The following is a 21,139-nucleotide window of genomic DNA, read 5'->3' on the forward strand; positions in this document are numbered from 1 at the left end:
TTCCCGCCGCTTACTCTATGGCATCTGTCCGAATTTCGGGTTTCTGCGTCGTTTCTGCTTCCAGGATGGTGCTGCCAGTCAGCTGCAGAGAACTCGTTGGTGGGATTAGGTCCGCCTTTTCTGGCGGAAAGATGGCGACCGCCAGTGCTGTCGAGTGATCGGTGGAAGTCTTCCCCGTCAGGAGTGAGTTGGGGCGGGAAGCGTCGCGGTGGGGCTTTCCCTTGCTGCATCCTCCCCTGATACGCATGGGGGCTCTGGTCCCGCGCGTGGGGAGGGGAAACACGGTTCTCCACGCTCTGTTCGCTGTAGCCCCAGGGCTGCCCCTGCCTCTTTCAACTCTCTTCCGGAAAGGGGTTTCGATCACCCCTCTGGGCTCTCCCGTAAGAAACTGAACCGGCGAAGGGTCGATTCAAGCTGGTCCCCAAACCCCGGCATCTTGCGGGCCGTAAATCATTGAAACCTCTACGTAGTCATTGAAATGACTGAAGGATGCCGTGGCCCCAAAGGACCTGCGGGGGAATTTCCCATTGTGGTCTCTATTTTCTTTGACCCGGTGGCCCTGACGTTATATTTCTGTCAAGTGGGGGAAATCGTTTCTCTGTGAGTGAAACTGCCCACCTTAATAGATGGCTAATTCTGTAGACTTCCCTCCTTCCACTTAGGTGAGAAAACTTCTGTAGAAAGGGGGGTGCTGGCTGGTTGGGTGAGGAGTGAACACCTCTGACTGCAACGTTTTAAGAATGCCTTTTATTTACAAGGCTTCTATCCTGCCTTGCTTCCAGGAGACTAAAGCGGCACACGTAATGCTCCCTCCTCCAATTTTCCCTGCAACAATTACCCTGTGAGTAAAGTTGTGCTGAGAAAGAATAACTGGCCCAAAGTCACCCACTGAGTTTTTATGGCTGAGGGTGGATCTGAACCTGGATCTCCCCACCTCATTGGCTCTACTTACCTACCTACCTACCTACCTACCTAAGAAACTCCCTTCCACCAGATCAGCTCCGTATTGTCTATCCTGACTTACAGTAGACTTTCAGGCAAGTGTTTTTTCCACCTGCATCTAAATATTTGAAATGTTCTAAATATAAAATATTTATTCTGCCGCCGAGTTATGACCATTTTACATATGTTTAAGAAAGAAAGGGGGGGCGGGGGAGAACAAGGAACAAACTAATAATATTCAGTTTAAAGTCAGCTGAGACATACTGCATTCTGCCCCAAATTTGGAAACACTAGGTAGAATGGTTGGGCTTGGATTCAAATTTCTATTCAGATTCTAAAGTTTTTGTCAGTCCAATCTACCTCACTTAGTTACAAAGGAAAAAAATATAAAGAAAACCCTAAGAAGAAAGATGGAAATCCATGCTATTACAGATGTATTGCTGCTGTTTGAACCCCCTCATTCTTATTTGCATCAGGTTGGATCATATTTCATAACAGGTTGAATCAGTAGTTTCAGCTGCTCTTTCTGATATTCTGAATTACTAGATTACATCATTGCTACTTCAAGTTGAATGAAATACTCCAAAAGAGGGATGGGTTTTCTCCTAATTTTTAATCAAGTCTTCTGAGCAATTTGTAATTTACATTAAATATTAGCTTGTTTCATTTGGGAAAAGAAAAAGGAGTGCCTACATAATTGTAAGCATATTATAGCTCAGTTCATGTGATAGTAATTTTGGAAAGCAGTACAAAATATTGGAGAATCTTGTGGCAACTTAAAAATTAGTATATTTGTTATGACATAAACCAGAGGCTGAATTCACCCTGTCATCACAGATTTAGTTTTAGAATTGGCTGCCTTTTGTAAGAACACAAATGTGTTTCATCTTAAATAGATGTGGGTTTAAGACTGACGTCTGTTTCCTTGAATGTCTTCCTTCTCTCTACAGTTTCACTATCATTGCCCCCAAATTTTCCATTACTTGACAATATGATCTGCCCTGTGGCTCTATCAGATCCCAGCATTCCTGGGACATTCTCTGTTTGAAGAAATTAGGATGGAACATGAGAACCCAACCATCAGACCTCGTCGGATCCAGAACCAGAATGTAATCTATCGTTTAGAACGTCGAAGGATCACCTCTGGAAAAATCGGGACGCACTGGCACCAAGTCCGCATCTTCCATCAAAACATTTTTCCCAATTTTACTGTGGTCAATGTTGAGAAACCACCCTGCTTTTTACGAAAGTTTTCCCCTGATGGAAGGTACTTCATTGCCTTCTCCTCAGATCAGACTTCTCTGGAGATCTATGAATACCAGGGGTGTCAGGCAGCAGAGGATCTACTCCAGGGTTATGATGGAGAGATCTTGGCTAATGGCAATGACCAGAGGTCCATCAACATCCGTGGGAGGCTCTTTGAACGGTTCTTTGTCCTTCTTCATATTACCAATGTGGCCTCCAATGGTGAGCACTTGAACCGTGAATGTAGCTTGTTTACAGATGATTGTCGATATGTTATTGTTGGCTCTGCTGCCTATCTGCCTGAGGAGCCTCATCCTCCCTTTTTTGAGGTTTACCGCAACAGTGAATCAGTGACTCCTAATCCCAGATCTCCTTTGGAAGATTATTCTTTGCACATTATAGACCTTCACACAGGTAGGCTGTGTGATACCCGAACATTCAAGTGTGACAAAGTCATCTTATCCCATAACCAAGGACTCTACCTATATAAGAATATCTTGGCTATTCTCTCTGTGCAGCAGCAAACTATCCATGTCTTTCAGGTAACTGCTGAAGGCACCTTTATTGATGTACGAACTATAGGACGCTTTTGCTATGAGGATGACCTTCTCATGCTTTCTGCTGTCTATCCAGAGGTCCAACGGGATTCGCAGACAGGAATGGCAAACCCATACAAAGAGCCATTCATCAATTCTCTGAAACACAGGTTGTTAGTCTATTTGTGGCGAAGGGCAGAACAAGATGGGAGTGCTATGGCTAAAAGGAGGTTCTTTCAATATTTTGACCAGCTGAGGCAGCTTCGCATGTGGAAGATGCAGTTGTTGGATGAGAATCATCTCTTCATCAAATACACAAGTGAGGATGTAGTCACATTACGAGTGACAGATCCTTCACAGGTAGGAATCTAGCTTTTTTGAGGGACTTACCTGACAGATTGTTGAAATTACTTTGCCAGTCATTTATACCCTGTTGTTAAACCTTCCCCAACACTGGTCCTTCCAGATATTTTAGCTTGCATCTTATATTATCCTTGACTGTGAGCCAAGCTGTTTGCAGTTGATGGAATGTGTAACCTAAAACATTTGGAAAGTCTCAGAGCTACTGTTATCCATGCTTCCAATCAATATACTGCAATGAGGTAGTTTGTGCTGTGAAACAATAAGTAGAGATTTCTTGAATTGCATTGAGAGACTCCCCTAGTCCACCCTGCTTCCAATCAAGACTACACAAATTCTTTCTGTAAGGACAACAGAAATGAAGGCGCAGTTATTCTATATTGGTTGACGTATGCTTGGAAGGTCTTCGAATCTGGAGGTCCCAGTTACAGTAGACAAGTCACAATATTATAAGAACCCCACTGAGTTAGACCAATGGGCCATCATGTGGTGTCATATAGGGACCAACTAGACGCATTCAAGAATTTGTAAACATAGAAGAGCTATAGCTTTTTTCAACTGCTGCTCTTCAGCAGTTGATACCTTTCATTCTGGAGATTAACACTTTGTCCTAACTGGAGTTGTTAACAGTTCCCCAGGTATATGAAGTAAGAGGGGTAGGAACTCAAAGACAGTTTTTCTGTAGTAGACTTCACTTTGTGGAACAGTCTTCCCACCTTCCCCCTGACTCCAGGCCTGGTTGGTGCCCATCTTGGCGTCATTCCCGCATGGCATCAAAATGCAATTTTTCTATATTGCCCTTAAGGTATAATTATCATATTAGGGCTGATGCCTTTGGTTAATGTTTTATCCGTTACTCTTTTATTTGATTATGGGTATTTTGGGTAATTTTATTGTATTTTGGTTTTGTCTGCTTGTAAATGGTAATGAGTCCATCTGATTCAACTGTATACAGAGATGAAAATAAAGAACTATCAAACTTAGTAGCCACTGATAGCTCAGTCTATCCGGTACCCCTTTAAACCATCATTGCCTCATTAGATGGCAGCAAATTCTGTAGTTTTTGTGTGTAGAATAAATAATCGTTTTGAATTACTGTTTTGAACTTCTCCATATTTTGTTTAAATGGGTGACCACCAATTTTAAAGTATGAGAGAAAGAAAAACTCTCTATCCACATTTTCTGCATGTACAGAAATGTACAGAATCTTCCTACCAGACTCTACTCCATGTAAAAAAAAAACCTCCGGTGCTGCCATATTTTCTCATGGGGGACTGATTCTTTTTAAAATGTGTTGATCAGAACTGTACATCTTATTTTAAATATGGTCTTGCATACAGACACACACATTACTGTACTGGCTGCTTTATTTTCAGTTATCTTCCACATGATTCCTAGCACAGATTTTTGCCATTTTATAGGGTTAGCATTGTCACTGAAGTATCTACTATGACTACAAAATCCTTTTCCTGATCAGTCAGCTTATCTCTCATTAATGTAAAAGTTGGTTGTTCAGAGTAAAAAACAACCCTGAGTCTAATATGGTTTGGATTCCTGAAGCTCTGCTTTGGCTGTTTATCTTCACTTTTCATACATTTTAGATGCATACAGACATGCATCCCACATGGAGCAAGAGATGTAATTTGCCAGGAGACCTTCTTGCCATGCCTATACACACGGCAGGGACTAAAGCAAACAATGTTCCCCCAAAGGACTGATAAATTTCAGTTATCTAAAGAAAGAAAACTCATGCTGGCTGACAGGACAGACTTCCTGGAGGGCTTCATAAGATTATTGCAAGAATGCAGAAAGAACCCAAATGGTAGGGGGTGGGAGTGGGGAAAGATGATTGGTGCTGGATAAATTAACCCAAGATTTAAAGAAATGATGGAGGAACATATCCTGAGAGTTAGCAAATGTTGATAAGGGTGTAAGAGAATATGAGAGAGTTATTATTTGTAGAACAAAAAAGGAACAAAAGAAGGTTGAACATTCGGCGAAATGGGCCTTTATACAGTTGTTATATGACACGGTATCTCTGATTGCACTCTTCAGTGAAAAGCTGTATGTTTTTTTGTTGGGGTTACGTCTTAGCTCTTCACAATTCTCCCTTACTTAGGTGAGTAAGCTGGGCTCATAAGACATTTACTTGAAGCCGATGCTTCTAAAACTATTGGCTTTTCTTGATGGAGAATCAACATGGTATGAGGTTTTTCAGATAATCACTTTGTTGTGTATCCAATATGCAGTGTTTTCAGTTGCTTGTGGCAGTTCAGTGGAGGGCCTAAGCACACCTATTGTGATTGGAAGTGTCGTATGAAATACGGTTGCCTCCATGTTTCAAGCATTGATCGCTGCCACAGATATATGGCAGTATCCATTCTGAGTATTATGCCAGCCAGATCATGCTTCTAGAATTTCACTGCTTTTTTGGCCCCACAAATATCTTTGACAAAGATGGTTGCAGCAGAGCTGAATGGGGAGATATAATACAGAAATTGGTTCATGTCCAGCAAAGCAGGGGCTGGGGTCAACTGAGCATGGGGAAAGCCTGATTTTTCTTATAATTTTATAAATAGGTATATAACATTCATGACAATATAAGCTATAGCTTTTTTAAAAAAGAAAAAAAAAAGATTCTCAAGATGCATTGCTGGAAAAACTTAAGCAACAAGTCTCTAGAGATGCAGAAATATGATCAAGATTTTGCATTTATCTGCAACATATTTCCTAAGGAAAAATGTCTTTACCACTGCTTAGGTGACTCTGTAAAATCAAAATATACCTTTTCAACATTCTTGGATAAGAACAACAGTAATTCAAAAGAAATACTTAATGGCACTCATCCTTTCTTTTCCCAACCAGCAGGAGATCCTAAACAGTACACTGTTTACAGGCAGCAACAGAGCACAGTGCAGTTTAAAAGACTCATCTCAGCATGTTAGAAATATTAAGATAGCAAAAGAAAATGACTGTCCCCCAACCCCTTCCCAAATAAGTCGTACAACTCTCACCTCTCTGCATATACAGGAGTAATCAGCTGCCAGCTCACACCTGACTGAAAAAAAAAAGAAAGAAAAAGCCCCATCTCCCAGCAGGAGCAAAAATTAAATCTGCTTCTCTGAGAAGAAAAGCAAAATAATGTTTGGCAGAGAAAGGAGAACTGGAACATCGATGTGTCCAGTTTGAAATAAACAAAGCAAAAAAAGAATTGGAGGAATTTCACATAGCTTTGCAAATGATTTGACAGTGGTTAATAACTAAGTTAAATTTGCTCTCATTTCAGACGGTGGAAAATACAATGAATTAGTGACAAAATGCAGGATTTTTCCTGTGCCCAGCCACAAAACAAGCATTTCCTTTGGTTGCTGGGTAGTGGTGGGAGTTGCTTGCTCACCTGGTTACTACCTCTTCTACCCAACTGGCATCAATTTCTGCTTCCTTCTTCCAGCCTTCGTTTTTCGTTGTGTACAATATGGTAACTACTGAGGTAATTGCCGTCTTTGAAAACACATCGGATGAGCTGCTGGAACTCTTTGAGAACTTCTGCGACCTCTTCCGCAACGCCACCCTCCACAGCGAGGCCGTTCAGTTCCCTTGCTCAGCCTCAAGCAACAACTTTGCCAGGCAGATCCAGCGCCGGTGAGCCTCATGCATTCTGTTAACCCAGTAGGAGCCACAAAACCAGCAAACTTGAAGGGGCTAAAACTGGACTTCAGTTTCAGCTCCCCAAATTAATTGTATTTGTTCTCATGTCTTCAATATATATGAAGGGTGGCCAGCCTTTTGGTAGGCAAGGCTGATATTTAACACTTTTGGGAAAGGGAAGAGCAGCAGTGGGTCAGGCAGTGATGCAGTGTAGGTGGGACTGTGCCACACTGTATTTTTGTAGATGGGGAGAAGCAGGAATTTGGCTTTTTTAAACAGTTATTTGATTGATTGATTGATTGATGGATTATGTGCGATCAAGCCATTGTCAACTCTTAGTCACTACACAGATAAATTTTCTCCATGTCCCTAACCTTGTCTTTCAGGTCTTCCAACAGTGCACCCACCACCACTATAACTGAGTCCCTCCACCTTGCTTCTGGTCATCCTCTTCTTTTCTTTCCTTCCACCTTTCCCAGCATTAGAGCCTTTTCCAGAGAGTTAGGTCTTCGTAGGATAATATGAGGCTGGTCATTTGTGCCTCAAGTGAGAACTCTGGATTGATTTGTTTGATGATCCATCTGTTTGTTTGCTTTCTTAGCTGTCCATGGTATTCTTACTTTACAGTTTATATTACAGCTTTTCTGTCTTGCTATGCCTCTTATTCTTGCCAGCTGTAGTTGGAAGGGACTCCAGGAGCTGCACAAGATCCTGGGGACCATCTGGTGTATATGATGCTTTAATAATAACAATAACAACAACATTTCTATCCAGTGGCCTCCAGATATTTTGGACTACAGCACCTGCAGTGCCAATATTTGTGCTGGCTGAGGCTGATGAATGTTGAAGTCTGAGACACCTGGAAAGCTTCAGATTGTCTGCTTCTAATGCAGACTCTTAAAGTATTCCTCACCTTGTAAGATAGATCATTATGAATATTCTCATATACAGTGGGGCAAAAAAGTATTTAGTCAGCCACCAATTGTGCAAGTTCTCCCACTTAAAAAGATGAGAGAGGCCTGTAATTTTCATCATAGGTATAACTCAACCATGAGAGACAAAATGGGAAAAAAATCCATAAAATCACATTGTCTGATTTTTAAAGAATTTATTTCCAAATCATGGTGGAAAATAAGTATTTGGTCAATATCAAAAGTTCATCTCAATACTTTGTTATATATCCTTTGTTGGCAATGACAGAGGTCAAACGTTTTCTGTAAGTCTTCACAAGGTTTTCACACACTGTTGCTGGTATTTTGGCCCATTCCTCCATGCAGATCTCCTCTAGAGCAGTGATGTTTTGGGGCTGTCGCTGGGCAACACGGACTTTCAACTCCCTCCAAAGGTTTTCCATGGGGTTGAGATCTGGAGACTGGCTAGGCCACTCCAGGACCTTGAAATACTTCTTATGAAGCCACTCCTTCGTTGCCCGGGCAGTGTGTTTGGGATCATTGTCATGCTGGAAAGACCCAGCCATGTTTCATCTTCAATGCCCTTGCCGATGGAAGGAGGTGTTCACTCAAAATCTCACGATACATGGCCCCATTCATTCTTTCCTTTACACGGATCAGTCGTCCTGGTCCCTTTGCAGAAAAACAGCCCCAGAGCATGATGTTTCCACCCCCATGCTTCACAGTAGGTATGGTGTTCTTTGGATGCAACTCAGCATTCTCTCTCCTCCAAACACAACAAGTTGAGTTTAGACCAAAATGTTCTACTTTGGTTTCATCTGACCATATGACATTCTCCCAATCCTCTTCTGGATCATCCAAATGCTCTCTAGCAAACTTCAGACGGGCCCAGACATGTACTGGCTTAAGCAGGGGGACACGTCTGGCACTGCAGGATTTGAGTCCCTGGCGGCGTAGTGTGTTACTGATGGTAGTAGCCTTTGTTACTTTGGTCCCAGCTCTCTGCAGGTCATTCACTAGGTCCCCCCGTGTGGTTCTGGGATTTTTGCTCACCATTCTTGTGATCATTTTGACCCCACAGGGTGAGGTCTTGCATGGAGCCCCAGATTGAGGGAGATTATCAGTGGTCTTGTATGTCTTCCATTTTCTAATTATTGCTCCCACAGTTGATTTCTTCACACCAAGCTGCTTGCCTATTGCAGATTCAGTCATCCCAGCCTGGTGCAGGTCTACAATTTTGTTTCTGGTGTCCTTCAACAGCTCTTTGGTCTTGGCCATAGTGGAGTTTGGAGTGTGACTGTTTGAGGTTGTGGACAGGTGTCTTTTATACTGATAACAAGGTCAAACAGGTGCCATTACTACAGGTAATGAGTGGAGGACAGAGGAGCCTCTTAAAGAAGTAGTTACAGGTCTGTGAGAGCCAGACATCTTGCTTGTTTGTAGGTGACCAAATACTTATTTTCCACCATGATTTGCAAATAAATTCTTTAAAAATCAGAGAATGTGATTTTCTGGATTTTTTTTCTCATTTTGTCTCTCATAGTTGAGGTATACCTATGATGAAAATTACAGGCCTCTCTCATCTTTTTAAGTGGGAGAACTTGCACAATTGGTGGCTGACTAAATACTTTTTTGCCCCACTATAGTAGATGATGAAATTGAGTGATTAGGGTTATCTAAACAGTAAGGAGCAGCAAATAGAATAATATTTCCTGAAATTCACCTTAGTGAAGAGAACATGGAGCACTCCCTGTTTCCTAACCTCAAAGCAAGCAATTACTTTACCTTGTTTACTACAGACCAGTGTTTCTCAACCTTGGCAATTTGAAGATGCGTGGACTTCAACTCCCAGAATTCCCCAGCCAGCCATGTTATGTTGGCTGGGGAATGCTGGGAGTTGAAGTCCATGTGTCTTCAAGTTGCCAAGGTTGAGAAACACCGCTATAGACTATTTTTTTCAACAGCTTATCAAGCACAAGCTGCTCTTCAAAGTCTTTCCTCTTCCATTTGCATTCTGTCCCCCCATCCCCACCCCTTTGCATAAATACAGGAATCAGGATTAAAGGGGATGGATTTCTATCTTATCCTTTGATTTCAGAAGATCTATAGCTGTATAAACCTTTTAGTTTTTGTGTAGCTCATAGAGATAACATGAATTAAAGAGGTGCATTGCTAATCCCTGTCCTCCACCCCTTTCTGATGTCTGTCATATTTTGTAATTTAAAGAGTCTACTTCTTGGAATACACATATCAATTTACTTCAGGACTTATTTTCTCAGAAACCTGCTTGACATTTTGAATAAAAGCTTATTGCACAGAGTCTGTGTTCTTGGCAGGGCCAGACGTTTTAGGTTTAATAGGTGTGACTACGAACTGAAGAAAAGTTTGAGATTTTTCCTGTTAATTTTGAAAGGCTGTTGCATTCTGGTATTTTGCTTGAATGCAAGAGGTTGTATGAACAATGACCTTTTAACAGTGCAGGGTGATTTGGGTTTCTCTAAATTATTCATTTCTCTTTTCTTGAAGAAAAAGTATTTCAGACTTCAAATGAGTTAAAGTTTTAGTTACAAACACATTTAATGAAGTCTTCGTTTTCTATGGCTCAGCATCTGGTTACCTCTTTCTGATTAATTGTTCTGCTAGGGTTCCCTTTGGCACATCTAATCCAATCCCTACTCATTTTGACTGTATCCTTGTCCTTCTACCCATCATCCATTGAAATGAAGGCTCTGCCATAAAAATCATTAAGGGCTATAAGTTGCACTAAAGTAATTAATGGTAGTAGGCAGGCTTCCTTTCTTGAATAGTGTTTTTGTCCTCACTGATTTTCTTACAGGGAAGCCTTTAACAAGCTTCTAAGGAATCTTTCTTAGATTTGCTGTGGAAATACAGTCTAAAATCATTATGCTGCTCAATTCCCCTTAAAGTACAGGTGATTCACTACTTCAGAAATGATGATGATGATGATGATGATGGTTGGTCACACTGTCAGCTGGATTTGGCATTTTTATCCACCTATCAAGTCCTTTCCAAGGACCCATGGTAGGCAGATGATGATGATGACAACGACTACTACTACTACTATTATTTATCAAATTTATATGGCCACCCACCTCACAAGAAGTGATCTGGGCAGCATACAGCCAAATATATATATATATATATATATATATATATAAAACAATAAACATGACAAACACAGTCATGTATGTATGTATGTATGTATGTATGTATGTATTTTTAAAAAGCACACACAAGAGATTCGATCAACAATGGAGCCATCTCAAGATATCACCAGTCCCCTGCCAGTCCCCTGAGACTCTCAGGCCTGATGACATAACCAGGTCTTGAGGGACTTCCGGAAAATAAGGAGGGATGAAGCTGACCTCTCTTTGAGGGGGAAAATGTTCCATAAGGCGGAAACATTTATTTATTTATCTGGTTATCTGCCTTCATAGCAACATAGTTTTTTTTTTTTAGATTTTTTTTATCCCGCCTTTCTTATTTTTATATATACCTCAAAGCGGCGAACATACCTAATACTTCTTCCTCCTCCTATTTTCCCCACAACAACAGCCCTGTGAGATGAGTTGGGCTGAGAGAGAGTGACTGACCTAAAGTCACCCAGCTGGCTTTCATGTCTAAGGTGGGACTAGAAAGCAGTCTCCTGCTTTCTAGCCTGGTGCCTTAACCACTTGACCAAATTGCTTCATTTGTATCCTAATTTTTCTTGCTTAAATTTTAATCTCAAAACAAGCACATGAAATAGCCAAGTTTGAATTTCCATGGCTAAGTGGGATTTGAACCTGGTCTGTCTAATCTGACTGTCTGAATGATGCCATTATTTCCTCTAACCCCGTTCAATAACCACAGTTGTTCTTCAAGGTCTTAGGCAGAGGTTCTTCACAGCCCTTCTTCTTAACATATTTTTCCCCAAGAGATACCAAGGGTTTGTCACAGCTAAACTCCAGTCCTTTTGTGAACTCAGGATACTTGTTTGTCTGATTTTCCCAAAGCCAATATATAGTAGTGGGTGGGTGGAAGGGAGGAGATGTGTTTTTTTATTTTGTTTCTTTCAGCTTTATAGCCTTCCCCCTCTCTGCTTCAGTTTCAAGGACACCATTGTCAACGCAAAGTACGGAGGGCACACAGAGGCTGTGCGGCGGCTTCTGGGTCAACTTCCAATCAGCGCACAATCATACAGTGGCAGCCCTTACCTTGACCTCTCTCTCTTCAGCTATGATGATAAGTGGGTGTCAGTCATGGAACGTCCCAAAACATGTGGCGACCACCCAATCAGGTATGAATAGTGCCTGGATTTCCATGATTACAGTACAAAGAACAAGCTGTTGCACATGGTTTGCTTCCAAATTAGCCAGGAAACAGGTGATCATAAAGCTTTTGACTCATTAATTGGGCAACTAATAGGGTCCTTAGTTTGATCCACCATAGGCTATTCTTATGTTTAATTTACTGTGATTTTATTGATCTCTTTAGTGAAAAAAAAGGCTGCCTGACTGGTTTACAAATGCCAAAAGTGAGATAGGTCTTCCGCTTGGGCTTCTAATCTAAAAAAATGTCACACAGTGAAAACGAGGGAGGAAGGAGAAGGAAAAAGAAAGCATAGGATGGGATTGAGAATAGTCCGTGTCACCTGATGAAATGGCTGTTAGCTAGGTGACATGGGTGACAAGGATAGACCCCAGAATAACTGAAAGACAGGGAAAAAGGAAACAAAGAAAAAATACATTGCATTTTTTTAAACAATAAAGTTAATACTTATTAACAATTGATTAACAATTAAATATAAGACAATACTTAAGTCTTAAACAAAAAATTAAACCTTGACTACGCAGAATCCCATTGATTAGGTTTCCCATAGCATTGGCAGAAAATCAGTTCATATATAAGTAGGTTGTATATGTCTTCCATTCCGGATTTTAAGTCAGATACACGAGAGTCTTTCCATTGGAGTAAAACAGACTTCTTAGCTGTTGCCCACAGAAGATAAAGCCAAAGATATTTGTTCTTCGATAGGTTCCGAGTTTTTGGAATATAATTCAACATTGCGTTCACATATTTGGCAGGTATATGATCCCTGCTGTGATAGTCCTTCAACTGTGTAAGGAAGCTTCTGGATTGGGTTGATACAGCTGAATTAGGACAACCGATCTGAGGATTTTTGTGCCCTGCTACATGTATTATGAATATGTGGTCTTCCTTTCGTGGGGTTGGATCACTGGCCCATTTAGCCTGAAGCAAGAGATGCAGATTGGGACAGGTCTGCAGCTGCTGCAGAAGATAGTTATTGGAGCTATGAAGTGTGTGCTCTACCATTGTGCAACAAAGACATTTGCAGCGGGACATGAGGTCATGGACCCCTCTGGCCCAGATGGCCTACTTCCTGGGTGAGGAATTCCTGTTGCTGAACTGCATTTCTTAACATCTCTCCCCACTGCTGTTCTGGCTAAAGGTGTTGGGCTTTGTTGCTCAGTAGCATCTAGAGGGGCAGAAAGGCCTCACTTCTGATCTGCTTTTAACAGTAGCAGCTGTTGTTTTCCCTACTTGATTGAAGTTTATTCTCCATCTTCTAGTTCCCAGTTCCAGTCTGCTCCTTGTAACTGGTCAAATGACAAACATCAACCTCAAGTGGGTTCCTTTGTGGTACCTGGCTAAGGAGATGGGTTAGCTGACTGCTTTGGGCCTTTCCTTATTAGTATGCCTGAGCTCCAGCATAGTTCTCCACCCTTAGGAATATTGAGCTTCCTCCTCTGAGCCACGCTTGGCTTACTTTTGAGTTCTTCCTCCCTCTTACACCATGCTCCAGCTGCTAAAATGCCACATTTTGTGCTGGGTTAAATGGAAGATGGCAGGTCTTTTGCCACCCCCTCCCCGCCCACCTTGACCCACTGCCAGATTTCTCAGCTGCCCTCTAGCCTGGACCAATAGGATGAGCAAGAATGCCTGCTGTTGATAGTTGAAGGGCCAAGATTTAGGCAGACTGAAAAATGTCAGAGGAAACCTTTGGGAAGAGCGTTTTAGAAGCCAAACAGTGTGGCAGGTAAGCTTTCCATTTTTGTAACAATGGGCCCCTGGAGAGAAGTGCTCTCCATTACTGTTCTTATTGGCATGCATCTTGCATTTCAGTGTCTTAATTTCTCTGCTGCGTGCAAGGCAGTGGAAATGGCCTCTGATTGCAGAGCACTTTTCAAAAAATAGATTTAAAAATATGAGACAGAGCCTATCTTGGAGATTACAGGGCACTTTTCTTGAGTATGGCAAATTGCCCTGAATTAGAACATGAGGTGCAAACTCACAGAACGAAGTTTGCTTCCCTTCCCAGTTCCCCATTCGCCTACCAGCTCCTCTTCCTGGAGAGAAGGAAGCCATTTAGAAAGTCAGGCTACCCAGACTGTTGCTGTTCTCCCTGGTTTTTGTCTCTTAATTGTCAGGCTAGCCAGGGCTTTTAGGAGGAGAATATAAATAATTGCTATTTAGAAAGAATGTGAAGAATTCAACAGGCTACATCATGAAACCTGGAGGGTATCTACTTATCCTAAGAGCATCCTCTTTCCCACTCTGTTTGCCGCTGAATTGCATGCATATTTTGAGGGAAAGGGAGATGTGGAATCTGCATGATAAAGTTTTGAGCAGAGAGCAGAAAGCTGTGAAAATATTAACCTGCAAAAAAAGAAGGGAGAAGCAACCCCCCATGAGATCAGCGTCAGTTTAGCTCTTTTATCTCACTTTTGTGAAGCAGTATTTTTAAAAACCTATTTGCTCATGGAATCCTTCTCATGCCAATGTCACTTGCAAGGGACTAGCTGAATATCTGAGGTTGGAACCAAGGTATTGCAGAAAAAATTGACAGCTTCCAAGGGCTTGGTTGGTGTAGGGCTGAGCTAGGCAGTGGGCAGTTCTCTGGCACTCAAGTTCTCTGCTTCACTTGAGTAATTTTTCTCTTAGCCCAACATTCCTCACAGTCCACCTAAAATTGGAGGAGGGAGTTTTAAATATGCTGCCTTGAGCTGCTGTGGGAAAGGCAGGATCTTAACAATAATTAATAATAATGTACTTAAATCCCATCACCACTCATTTGCTAAAAGGCAAGCTTTCCTTTTATTGAAACGTTTTTTAATAGACGTGTTCTAATGGTCTTGCCTCCTTCCCTGTGTTGTCTTTGCCTTGGTCAAAATAGCTGACTTATAAGAGATTGTTGCTTCTTTAGTTCTTTGTGCCTGAAGACTGGCCATCCAGCATCTTTTTTCCCTCTCTCTCTTTCTCCCACTCACAGATTTTATGCCCGAGATTCTGGTCTGCTGAAGTTTGAAATCCAAGCAGGACTTCTGGGTCGACCCATCAATCACACTGTCCGGCGCCTAGTGGCATTTACTTTCCACCCTTTTGAACCCTTTGCTATCTCTGTGCAGCGGACTAACGCTGAATATGTTGTGAACTTCCACATGAGGCATAGCTGCACGTAGTTTTGCTCTGCTGTAGGCACTGAATAGAGACATTTTGTCATGGATACCCCAAAGCCAAAGTCAGGCTGAAAGAAACCAAAACACTAAGCCTCTTTGGAGTGATGCTAATTTAGTCCTGTGATGTTTGACTCTCACAGGAATGCTGGTGCTGATGAATCCATAACTGTCAGATGTCTCTTAATTTCTTTTTCTCAGGTGTCAACCATTCTGTCATTCAGCACAAACCAAACAGATTATTTTCTAAAGTTCTCTGCTCTGATACTTAACTTATTACTACATCTTCTTCTACTACTACTACTACTGCTATTTAGCAGGGTGGATGGGAGGGTGGGGGGCTTCAGCTGAATAAGCCATGGGAAATCCATTTGTAGCAAGGCAGTTATTATTTTTCTCTATCTTTTAATAGATGGATAAAAGTTCTTCGGTCACTATTTCAAGGAGGTTGGTTGGTTCCTTAGTTGGAGATAGGGATATCAGTGTCTGCTTTTTCTATAGGCAGGGGAGATAATTGGACAAAATACTCTTATCTAGACACTTTGAAGCACCCTTAGTCTTTAATCCCCTCATATTTCTCTTTAGAGGGGGAGAGAGAACCCGTGAAAGGGTTTGTGCTGCCCAGCTTCTGTTCTGTGAAAACCATACTGCATACTTAATCTGCCCATCTTCCAAGGGGGCCTATGTGGAGCGGTAGGGTTTTGTTTTGCTAATAAGTGATCATTCCAATAAGTGTCCTGCAATATGGTGCAGTTGCATTATGTGCCTGCTTGACTCCTACAGGTTTTAAATGAGGAAATTGTCAACTTGTGTTGGCCATGGGAGACTACAGCACAGATGTAGGCTAGCCGTCTTGGAAATCCTTGGTTACAACAGCCCTCTTCCCTGCCTTCCATCAACTTACAACCAGGTTGAAGGATGGGCATGTTTTAGATACTCATCTAACGTTAATCTTTCCTTACATTTGGTGCCAGTCCTACTCTCTTGGCACCAATTCTCAGCAGGAAGCAAGATTTTCAAAAATGACATCTGTGAGGCCATTTTCATATGCTCCAAATTATAGGCCTTTGTATATGACCCAGAAGTTCAGGGAAATAAAAGTAACAAGAAGGTAGAGTGTTGTTTACTCTTTTGGTGCCCTTCTTTCTCTTGCTGTGTTTGAATGCCAAACACAGGGGGAGGATTTCAGGGAGGGGAGGGAGGACTTCAGTAGCTTTTGGCTCTTAGAAGGGAGGACTTCAGGGGAGAACTTCAGTAGCTTTTGGCTCTTATGAGGACTAGAAGAGTTCCCATGAGATCATCTGTAGAGCATCCACCCCAACATTTGTTTACAAATGTTAAGCTCCTAGTTTTGAAATTGCCCTGTGAGCTGAGTCACTTGGTAAGGCAAGTCAAAACAGATGTTTGGTTGGATATATTTGGACATACTTGCTAAGCTTATCCATAGATTGCTGTAAAGAAAAAGATTCCTTTGACTTCAGCTTGACTCGTAGGGACTACATGAATATGCTTACGTTACTTTCTTAGCAACAATACCAAAGTAGTTTGCTATTAACTTCTTTCAGGATTTTTTTTTTTTTCAATTCCAAGTTCAGGCAACAGCCCTGGAATTTCCTGGTAATCTCCAAGTCCTGATCTTGATTGGCTTTTTCCAAATCAGTCATGGCTGGTGAGATGTCAGTTCCCTGAGGTTCATGTTTTGTTAAATAAGGCATAATTGCCTTTATTTAATTCAACACAAAAGGCAGCAGTAAAAAAAAAGTGCTAAAAGGGAATCAATATAAATACATTGGGTTTACAAATTGAACTAGACTATAGTTTGCTGAATAGTGGTCAAATCCCAGTCAGCTATATACCAACACATAGATCATAGTTTTGCAAAAGATAATGACTGAGTTCATGTAAGATGTAAACCCAAAATCTAATAAGACAAATGATAGCTTAGATCAATGTGTTTATCCTTGATTGGTTGACTTGGTGTTATTTATTTATTTTTCTTTACTGTTGGTCTGAGCTGAAAAGACATAAAAGCAGTTAGAAGGAATGGGATGATTCCAAGAAGTTGGATGAAGAGCTGCCCAGAGTCACCCTCTGGGGGAGATGGGCAGCATATAAATTAATTAATTAATTAAATAAATAAGTTGGCCTCTAGAAGAGCCTTCTTGTATGAGTTTGAAAATTTATCTTGCTTGGCATTTTGTTCCCACAGCAGTCAACCGAATGCTTTTGGGAAGTTCACCAGCAGGATAGAAAGGCAACATAGCTTGTGTCCCCCCAGCAACTGATATCTGGGGCATACTTTCTGGGATGCTGGGGATACTACAGGGACAGCATGACTAGTAGTTAATTATACACTTATTCTCCATAAACATAATTCCTTTTTGAAGCTGTCTAGTCAGATGATCATCACCATGAATTATGGCTGTGAATGTCTCAGTTTTGCTTTTCTCTCTGCCTTCAGCACTGCTGGATTTGAGGTTGCTGAATAGATACGCAAGTTAATTTCAGACATTCTGAATCAACATGAAGGTAGGAAGCCTGAATGCAGGCAATGCTTTCAGAGCCATCCATTCCCCATGACAGAGACCTGAGAATGTTGGCAATAGTGACCAGCGACCAGTGATTGGAGTTGCAGTAGGCAGGCAATAGCACTTGTTTCCTGATTTGAATACTTTTCCTTCTACATACGTACCCAAATGTATTATCAGTTCCAAGCTAAGTTTATATATATGTTTATGTATGTATGTGTATTTCAAGATAAAGCTCTGCAACCCCCTAAATTTAATAGATAAAATACTGATCCCTGAAATCAAGACTTCCCCTTCCCGAGTTGCATTAAGGTTCTACCATAAATGTTCTAAATCAGGATGTGGACTCTCTGGTCCATGGGCCAATTCTGGTTTTCTAGGTTGCATCATCTGGTTGGGGAGTCTCAATGGATGCCCCATCCTTTTCCCTAAAGCCTCATCCCCTTCTCACCGGAAAGCACAAAGGAGGATTTTTCCTGACCACGCACATTCTCTTAGAGAAGATGCAGGGTAAGCAGAGATGGTCCCTTAGGAACCAGTACATTAAGGTACCTCTACTGGGAACATCTTTGGCATCCTGCTTTTCAGTGCTTCACCTGACTTCCTTTTGAAAATGTTCTGGGTGAGCAAAATCAGCTTATGGTCCCCTGAATAGATCGATTTTCTGGGAGATTTTAAATCATCCTTGAATTGGCTTCGATTTTAGAGTGGTATGGCTAGGAAGGAGTTGTTTCTGTCTTCCTTCCATGTGCTGGTTTCCTGATCAAAACTGCCCCCAAATATTTGCTCAGACCTTCCAGCATAACATGTTTGTCACAAAAAAATCAGGGGAGGCTGTCCCTTGAGGTCTCTTGGTTTTTTTTTTTTTTTAGAGAGGGCTTTGTTTGTTTTGTAGGCAACAGTGTGAAGTTTTGGATTTGTTCTACTGCTGTCCTACTAGAATCAAAAGAGGGAGACATGGATGAAGAGTTCTGAAGTTGGCAGTTCACAGCGCATGCTGACCTTGTGATTTAAACAGCGATGTAAATGCAAAGTATTAAATGCGTTGGGGGATTATCGATAAAGGGTTGCATAATAGAACCTCCAAGCGGTATTCTTTGCAGCAGTTCCTTTCTTTATTTTCTCATCTCCCCTCATCTTAATATCCTCTTTGTTTTTAGAAAAATGAAAAGAGGACCTGGCAGTAAGGCAAATATTTACACTTCATCTTTTCCTCCCTCCAGACTACAGTATAAATGTGATATCCAATTGTGATAAGAAAAATAAATCTTAATTCTATTTTTTTAATCACTTTATCTGTCTCCTCTTCACTTTCACCTTTGTGACAAGCAGCGTATTAGTGGCTGGCTGAACCAAAATGGGGACAGCCAAGTTTCCTTACTCCTGCAGCTGATCTTTTTGCATACAAAAAGAATATGGGATGAAGGAAACAGGATTCTCCTTCAACAAATAAAGTACTTCAAATTTAACTCTTCATTACTAGTTTCATAATAGCCTTTTGTAATACTTTTAAGGATTCTGAGTCCTTCCTATTTGTTACCATTTCCTCTAATCACCTCCGTGTAAAGCATTATCTATTTGAAGAATTTTGCCTTTCTGTTCAGTGAAACAATGGCTTTCAGAGTTGAATAAAGAGTGGTAATTAAACAAGAAGAATCTGGCTGGATGACTCCAAGGGTTCATCTAGGCTGACATATTTTAACACACTGGCTGTGTTTGCACAACACAACAATCATCCTTGGTTAACAAAATACATTTGTTGTATTCCCATAACATGATGAACAAACAAACATATTGTAGCTTAACATGATGGCCTGATTCACACAACATAAAAGATAATGTCTGGTTCCTACAATGTACTGGACCACAAACTACCCAAATCCATTTTAGCCTAGTCTAACAAATTGTTCACTATGGTCACCTGAGTGCATTCAGAAGGCTTACAACCTTGTAGAAGAATGAACAACCCTTTTCCACTCTTGTTCCACTGTCATCCTGTGATTAAGGATACAGCATATAGCCTTCAGTCTGGTAGCCACTGATAGCCCTCTCCTCCATAAGCTTGTCAAATCCTCATTGAAACTTGGCCATAATCACATTTGTTGACAGCGACTCCTGTGGCTTAACTGTTGTGTCTATTGATCTTGAATTTGCAAGGGGCAGTGATGTGGAGGAGGAATACCAACTTTGGAACATGCCAAAGTTTACTACATACTATTCTAGATGGAATGATCCCATTGAGAAGAAACACAACGGGTAATGTAAATAGGTTCTGAAACTTGGTGCTGATAGCTAATTCAGATATGCAATTTACCTCTTGAGTCTGCAGTCACCAAGCAACGGACCTACTTACATGAAGGACTTTTTTTTAGGTGGAAGGGCTGAAACTTGGGAATCTGGAACCAGCAATTTCTAGGATAGAGAGACCCTTTATGAACGCATATTCCAGCTGCATTCCAGAGCCATCAAGACTAAGTGTCTGTTAGTTTGGAAAGGCAGAAAGACAAAGCCAAAAGGAGCATAATTATATAAGCTCAGAATTCCTTCTTCTGCTATGGGTAATTAACTGTTGTGCTGGAGGTTTTATTCTTGCCCGCAATAAACTTTATAATCTAACCAAGTCATGTCTGAGAGTCTTCTGCCAAGACTAGTCAAGTCTTGTCTAGAGAGCTATGACATTTTCCTCACCCCTGGAGAGAAGTCTGAGACCAGGTCTCCCAGGTGGTAAGCAAGGAACGTTTAGACACGAACTCACTGGCCATACTAGCGATCATCCAATTAAATCTCCAGTTTATTTTTCAAACCCCAGCCGCAGAAGTAAATTAAGCTGGCACAAGATGAAGAATGGCCCCTGCCTGGAAATGAGTCAAGATGGCTTGGGCACCTGCAGAAACTCCCATCCTCAGATTGACTCAGAACATCAATTAAGAAGAAGCAAACCTGGCAGGGGCCTGTCTGGACTCCACATGTGCTGTCCATTTAGTGGCTCCTAGATGCTCACTGAACACTTTAAAGATGGCAACTCAGAGTTTAACATCCATGTTGCTCGTAGAAAGTCCTCTGGGAGAGGATCAAGGAAGGCTGTGGTTTCTTTGCTCATGCCTATGCTGGCATGGAGCTCTTGACAACTGCAGTATCCATGGCAACTGGAAGAGAAAGCCCTGCCAGATCCACTGTCCAGACAGCAGAAGCGAGGTGCTGGTGATGCTGGTAACTGTGAAGAAAAAAACAAAAAACAGCAACAACAACAACAACAACAACAACAACAACAACAAAAATGAGGTTACTTGTCTACTTTCTGTTTGCGAAAAGGCAAGTTTCTTGTACATATCAACACAGTGTTCACAGAACATACTTAAGCTAATTGTTGATCTAATCCATTTCTTGGGTTTGCCCATTATATTCAATTATGAACTAACCAGGCATACTGATACACACATACACAAACCGAATGAAGATTAATCAAACTTAGCATGTGTGAATACAGCTGC

At 41.4% G+C, this 21,139-nt stretch overlaps 1 protein-coding gene across 6 annotated transcripts; it reads left to right on the forward strand.

The window, feature by feature from the left end:
- Positions 1-34: 34 nt before the first annotated feature.
- DET1 (DET1 partner of COP1 E3 ubiquitin ligase) lies at positions 35-20,213 on the forward strand. Of its 6 annotated transcripts, none has more exons than XR_015797509.1 (7): positions 35-183; positions 783-1,037; positions 1,893-3,083; positions 6,535-6,725; positions 11,751-11,942; positions 14,937-17,649; positions 18,544-20,210. XR_015797509.1 is itself a non-coding variant. In XM_088148670.1 (7 exons), exons 3-6 carry the CDS (start codon positions 2,001-2,003, stop codon positions 17,607-17,609), a joined length of 1,494 nt encoding a protein of 497 aa, XP_088004796.1. In that variant the 5' UTR covers positions 35-183; positions 783-1,037; positions 1,893-2,000; the 3' UTR covers positions 17,610-17,649; positions 18,544-20,213. The 6 variants fall into 6 exon arrangements, 5 of the variants coding, with proteins under 5 accessions (XP_088004796.1, XP_088004795.1, XP_088004793.1 ...); XM_088148670.1 differs by having other exon boundaries at positions 17,582-17,649; positions 18,544-20,213; XM_088148669.1 differs by having other exon boundaries at positions 17,582-20,212.
- Positions 20,214-21,139: the final 926 nt, after the last annotated feature.

This window comes from Python bivittatus, unplaced genomic scaffold (genome assembly GCF_059951505.1).
Source record: "Python bivittatus isolate LINGU-HERP-01145 unplaced genomic scaffold, Pbiv_v1 ctg000530_np1212, whole genome shotgun sequence".
Lineage (NCBI taxonomy): Eukaryota > Metazoa > Chordata > Lepidosauria > Squamata > Pythonidae > Python > Python bivittatus.